At 41.0% G+C, this 6782-nt stretch overlaps 1 protein-coding gene across 1 annotated transcript; it reads right to left on the reverse strand.

Moving 5' to 3' along the window:
• Positions 1-4133: 4133 nt before the first annotated feature.
• On the reverse strand, positions 4134-5726 carry KCTD16 (potassium channel tetramerization domain containing 16). The gene is made up of 2 exons (XM_008054266.1): positions 4751-5726; positions 4134-4336 (listed from the first exon to the last, which is right to left on the reverse strand). Exons 1-2 carry the CDS (start codon positions 5580-5582, stop codon positions 4134-4136), a joined length of 1035 nt encoding a protein of 344 aa, XP_008052457.1. The 5' UTR covers positions 5583-5726.
• Between the last annotated feature and the right edge of the window lie 1056 nt (positions 5727-6782).

Below are 6782 nucleotides of genomic sequence, written 5' to 3' on the forward strand. Positions count from 1 at the left end.
TCTCACAAGGAATTGGGCTCAGGTATCAGATCTTGTTTGGCACGAAAGTGAAAACAGTAAAATAAAATATTTTACCAGCATGCTTGTGTCACTGTTATGCTGATCCCAATTCTCAGCACACAGCTTAAATAAGAAAAAGTGACATCCAGTACTCCTGCCCTTTATCTTCACGGTCACCATCCAATACCTGCCTGGGCATAACTCAAAACGAACTTCATAATGAAGCCTTAGACTTATATATTGCTCTGTTTTAGACTACAAATTAAGAAGTTTCCAGTCTTAAGAATACATCCTTCAGGGTAAAAGGTTGCCTGATTCACAACTATTAAAAGTGTTCTATGTACAGGTACCCCTGGGAAGAGTAACATCATGCTTTGAAAGCATCCTATGTATAATGACAGAGCAGAAATGTCCTGACGACGAGTTTTATGTCATGAGGAGAAGAAACGTGACAGCAGGAGTGACGTAAACAGGAGTAAAGAGGAGCATCTGAGGTGAGAGGACAGAAAAAAGTCACAGAAAGAGATGTGGGTGGTGAAAGGACCAAACTTCACACACGTCACAGTTTCAGCTACATGATCTCTGATGATTCCTTTTGAATGTGTGAATATCGTATCTCCATGGGTGATAAAAATTGAAGTTATTACAAGTTTAATCTCCCTATCAAAATGCTTAGCACTGGACGTGTTTCAGGTTTAAATTTTTTTGGGGGGGGGTGATTTTTGAATGTTTGCATATGCATACTAACATATCTTGGCAATGAAACTCAAATCTAAACACAAAATCCATTTGTTTCATGTGTACATTACACAGATAGCCTGAAGGTAATTTGACACAATATTTTAAATAATTTTGCGCATAAAACAGTTTGTATTAAGTACTTATGTGTGAGAGTTTTCCACCTGTGACATTATGTCAGTGTTCAAAAAGTATTGAATTTTGGAGCGTTTCAAATTTTGGATTTTTCTATAAGGAATGCTTAATACAGGTTGGTATCTTTCAAGTAGCCAAGAGGAAAAAATGCTAGAATCATTTCAGGATAGATGCATTTCACCTGTTTTCCTATGAAAGCACAGCTTCTTACTGAAACTTTCAAAGACAATCTTCATTAAATTATTCACAGTGGCCAGATCATATTATTTCTTGACAATACAGGGTCGCACAGCTGAATTCTAAGTGGAAAATAATTTCTTGATCTACTTTTTTTCAACACCCTATCTTAATCAACCTGAAGATATATGCTATGTAGAAAAAGCAATTTAGAGACTTTTGTGGAAACAACTGTTCAAATTTAAGGAAATGAAGTGAAGAGAAGAAAGGTTAAAATGCAATAACAAGCTGCAATTTGTTGAAAAGATAATAAATCAGTGTCTGTTTCCATAACTCACAGAACTCGGAGTGTATATTCTTGGAGTTGAGTGTCCTATGAATTAAACTCCCTCCATGTAGCTGTGTAATCGTGGTTTCATTAGAGGAAATTGCCTTTAAATCTTAGCCATTCATCCGAAGTAACTCACTCACTCACTCATGAGCAGGCTTAAGGAAATGTGTATAATTCTCTCCAGCCAAAAACAATCTTCCCACTCTCTCAGATATCAGAAGATGGTTCTAGAAATAAGAGGTTCATTTATTTCCATGCACCTGGTGATTTTGTTCCTAAGTGGCGTGAATGGTTATTGAGTATCTAGTTCAAACATCAGGACTCCTCTTTTCCAAATTACTTAGCTCCCATTTTATGTAGAGGTGAATCAAGAAGGCATTTTCTGACATTTATGACATCACTTTCTATGTAATGCTTGAAGAGAAAAGTAATTATTTAGCCAACTGGGTGGAGAAAAAGAGAAGATACCTTCTTATTATCTTGCACTAATACACACCTCAGAAGGAGGAGAGTGGAAAGGGGTGGAGGGAGGAAGTAGGTTAGGTACAATGTACACAGGTGGGGGCGGTGGATACACTTAAACCCTAGACTTCTTTGCCACTATGCAATGTATCCATGTACTGTAATCAAAAACTATTTGTACCCCCTGAAGCTATTGAAATAAAAGGAAAAATAAATAAATAAATACAAATAACACACCTAAAATACTTTGTGAGGCAATCCTAGAATAACATTTCTTTTCTATATTCCTGTATCACTCACATTAACTCTTTTGGTTGCAGATAAGTGAATCACAATTCGTAATATCTCACATATATTTTGGTGTGTGAGCGATGTGGACAAACACATTTCTTACCTCCCTCTTAAACACAACAAACACCTGTTGACTTTTTAATTGTTCATAGCTCTACATTAACAAAACACTCACTCAGAGTCACCTGACATTGACCATCAATTCTAGGTCCACATGAAAATTTAAATAAGGTAAGATTCTAACCTATTAATAGTCGACAGGTATATTTTGGTATATACACACATATACACACATATATACATATAATATGTATACACATACACACACACACACACACACACACAATTTTTATCCCCCTAAGCCCAGGAGGAAGTGGAGTCGCTTGGTGAAAAGCATCTTTGCAGGCAATCAACTCCTTGCTTTCAAGCACCTCCCATGGTTTCGGCCCATTAACCCAAGCACAACAGCTTGATGAATTAATGCTTATATAGGCACAGTTGGCAGCTTCTAATTAAATAATTACGGCTAAGCAGCTGCACGGAAGCTGTTATGCACCCTAGAAAGCCAGCTGTCGGTTTTATTGATCCTAAGACAGGGAAGAGTTAACACTTAGCTCTGGATGTGGGGGACAAAAGGGAAGTACATCATTTGCAAGATATATGCTGTTAGGATGAAGTTCCTGAGCATTTGCACTAGCCTGTCCATTGAGAGATGGAGAGCAACCTGCTCCTCGGCAACCTCTCAGCAATCCAACAAAGAAGGGAGCGATTATATATCAGGAGAATGGAGCTGTCTGGAACAATCTGAAGAGGACACAGCTTTGATGAGCACAGAAACTCCACCGAGCTAGTAGACACGTATATTTGAGGCTGTGGGTCTCACTTATGTGACCAAGTAACTATAAATCTCGTGTGGTCTTTCTGGAGGGTACAACTGGTCTGTTTTCCTTTATTTGGCTGCAGCTTCTTAAGATGCTATGTTTATAAGTATTAGAAACTGGAGAACGTGGTAAGTGCCACAAACCTACATTTGAACTATCTCTGAGATGCATTTCCCCCAAAAAGTTTAGAGAAGATAATTTGTTCTTCAGAATCACAGATAATGACATTTTCCTTTATAGAAAGCTAAAAAGCCAGAGCCTTATCTCTACACTAGTGGGAAATTCTCCAAAAGGAAGAAAGCAGTATCTGGCGACTAAGATCTGGCATAGGGGAAGACACAGATTATACATAAAGGCCGTAGATAGGATTATTGAACCAAATAATGTTTGTCATTACACATCAAAGCACTCCTGAACTGATAACTGATCTCATTTTTCTCCACAGGCTGTTCTGTCTATGCAACCCATGTATCTTCACTTCTAAAAACCAAAGGTGTGTAGCCCAGTGAAGAATGACTCATGTTCCCACTGATCTCTTCACCAAGATTCCCAGCACTACTGCCAAATGAATAAACACAACTGTGGGGGGGGGGGGGGGGGGAAGGAATGGTTCAAGAAATACAATCCTACTTTTACATTTAAAGAAATGTGGACACTTTAATTCCAGCTCTGGATTTTCTTTAGAGTAAGAATAGGAAAAAAAAAATCAAATGTTAACACTGGAAATATATTTATTGTGAGATTCACTTTACAGAACTCCCAGGCCTGTTGAAAATCAGCAGTTATATCAATCACCAACAATATAGGCTGATTCACTGTTTTCCTTTTGAAGATCAATGGCTCCAAGTTAGTAGCTTAGAATAATGCCATTTCATAAAATGAAGCAATCTGCACCACAAGTCCATTTAAGCAAAAGAGTTGACCCCTAAGAACCCCTTACTCTAAAGGCTTAGGTATAAGTGTTTCCTTTCCTCCCCCCTCTGGCTTCCTTTTATGTCCGTAACGCTATAACCTCAGCTGTCTGAAGGTGTTTGTGTATGATCGACAATTCTCAAGGATCTAGTTCCTTTTAGATGGATCTTAAATGAAGTTCAGCTTAATTAAGTCTGCAGTGCAACTCAAGTCTCAGTACAAAATGCTAAAGAATCAAATAACAGATCTGTAAAGCCCTTAAAGGCAAATTTCAGACTAGGGGGGAGATAGGGGGCTTTCAGCAGTCTGTACTGCCATCTAGCCAAGACCACGTCATTCAGTGCAACATCCATTTGTGTTTTCAAAGCCCTTGATGAAAGCACATCTTCAGCAACCAGCTTAATAGACCCTGAAGTTCAGATAAATGAATAGACAGCAGTACTTCATCCACTGAATCCACAGGCTCCTGTGGACAAATAGCCAAGTTTGTCATCATCAACTTTATCTTCACAATTCAAAATCTGGCCAAAAAAAAAAGACATGCATGCTTGTTTTCATTTCACATATTACATACACTAATATCATTTGCTTTTTTTGATTTCTGAGGCCTAGAATAGTCTGTGACCTCATTGGAAAAATGGATAAAAGTTGCCTTAGGTAAGACATGAGAGCTAAATTATAACCTCTGATATTCTATCTATAACTCAAGAGTTAAAACAATCTCAAACCATGCTCCTTAGATATTGACAAAACACACAGACCATATACATCCGTGAGGAGAATTCATACCCATGAAAAAATTAAGAGAGCCCTTTGTACTTACGGTAGAAGACATATTCAGTGTAGCTTGACCAGATCTTGTCATCTGTATATTGGTTGATGAAAGATGCTGTCACCGAGGAGTTACAGGCCACCATGTGGAATCCACACTCTGACAACATATCAAAAGCCCTTTCCAGATGCTTGAATTTGAGATAAAATCTGGAGGTGTATCTTTCTGGGGCTCGGTCAGGGTCTCTGCTTTCATTCAGAGTTTCTCCAAAGACTTCCTTTGCTAAAGAAATCCTTCCACAAACCAAAATCCGGGGAACTCTTCGAAACTTGGCATCTGCCTGTCCCTCTCTGCCCAAAGTGCAGGATCCCCTGTAGCCCACAGTGATGAAGCCCCACTTTCGGTCGGTGGGCAGCAGTGAGGAAGGGGGGCAGATTCTCGTGTCGCTTCCTTGGGAGGCATCTTCAAAGTCACTGTGGCAGAATTCATCCGGGCTTTGCTTGATTTCGTCGGGGGTCAGGAGTTTGACCAAGTCTGGGAGCTGGAAGTATTCAGCTTCCCTTTTCAGTCTTCCTTTTTCTGGAAAGTGATCAGGCAGGACCACCTGCCTGTCCCTGAGATAGTCCAAAATGTAACGGAACAAGAATCCATCTCTGTCAATGAAAAACCTTCCCTTGGAGTCCTTGGCTAGATCGTTAGCCGTGTCTCTCTTTGGGGAAAACATTTTCCACAGGAGGGAATGAGGGATGCTTATTAACGTGGAATGGCGGGTGAAATACACTTGACCCCCGACATTCAGCTCTACCACCTCAGGGAAGGAGTTGGGAACTGCGGCCCCTTGTTCCCGAGGATAGTAACGACTACAGTTTCCACTCAGAGCCATTGTCCCTTTCTTCTTCTTCTCCTATCTTGATTTAAAGGTGCAATCCAGTGGAGTCACAGCCTTATCCTTTGCATCAACTTGTAAGGAAGAGGAAAGGATGCTAACTTGTTTAAAAAAAAAAAATGACCTCCTCCTACCCAGTTTTGTTACCAAGAAAGAAAAATTAAGAAGAGTCCACAGGTGAAATGATGCTGAAAAGTAGTTTAAGCCCTGGCTGGCTGGTGAGCTATTACTTCATAGAATATAATCAACTCATCTATATCCAACCTTCCGTCAAGCTCAGTAGGCAAGGCAGGCCAAGTCCCCAGTTACTCAGATGTCCGTCTGAAGGAAAAGAGAAAAAAATATTTCCTCAAACCCAGAATGAGTCAGAAAATGAGAGTCCTCTGGAGAGAGGAGAGGGGGAGAGCGAGAGGGAGAGCGAGAGGGAGGGAGGGAGGGAGGAAAAAAAGAGAGGGAGGGAGAGAAATTATTTTACATAAGCAGCCCTGGAACTACTGATTTCAGCCATTCTTCAATGAAATCATAGCTTCTCTCATGCTATTCTGTATCCACGTTTATCCGTAATTATTACTGGAAACAATCCTACTTGCAATTCTGCATTAACCAGGAACATGCAATTCTCAACTTCTAAAAGGGAACCTTTTTCTTCAGCAGGGCAGGAAAAGCCGTGAGTCTCGGACTTACCTCCGTGAGTGCTGGAGACCCAGTTCTTGTGAAGCGATATGCATTCGAAAAGCAATCACAGTCTGCAGCCACACGAGGCTGGATCTTGTCAAATCCCAAACAGGTAAAGGACACAGGTACCCACGGAAAGTGCCGGAGAGATGCGCTCTTAGAAAAACCAGTAAATAGGTGTGTGTGCGTGTGTGTGTGTGTATATATATATGAAGATACTATGTATTTCTATAATTATACATCTATATGTGTGTGTGAGTACGTAGGTACTCACTCCCCATCTCAAGTTAAACAAGCCACAGAAAAGTTAGACCGTGACGCGAGGAGGCTGGGCTGCAGAAGCAACGCAGAGAAGATACTCAGCCCCAGCGACCCCAGGAGAAAGCCACCTCCAAACAAAATAAAGCAGAGACACCTCCGGGAAGGGCCCGTGAGCCAGCGGAGTCGCGCGAGGCTCCGGCACTCGGAAGCCCGTCGGCAAGCCCGCAGGCAGGGGGACGCAGCCACGCGCCCGCGGGGGCC

The sequence above is a fragment of the Carlito syrichta genome, unplaced genomic scaffold (genome assembly GCF_000164805.1).
Source record: "Carlito syrichta isolate Samal-C Ts95f unplaced genomic scaffold, Tarsius_syrichta-2.0.1 Scaffold289328, whole genome shotgun sequence".
Classification (NCBI taxonomy): domain Eukaryota; kingdom Metazoa; phylum Chordata; class Mammalia; order Primates; family Tarsiidae; genus Carlito; species Carlito syrichta.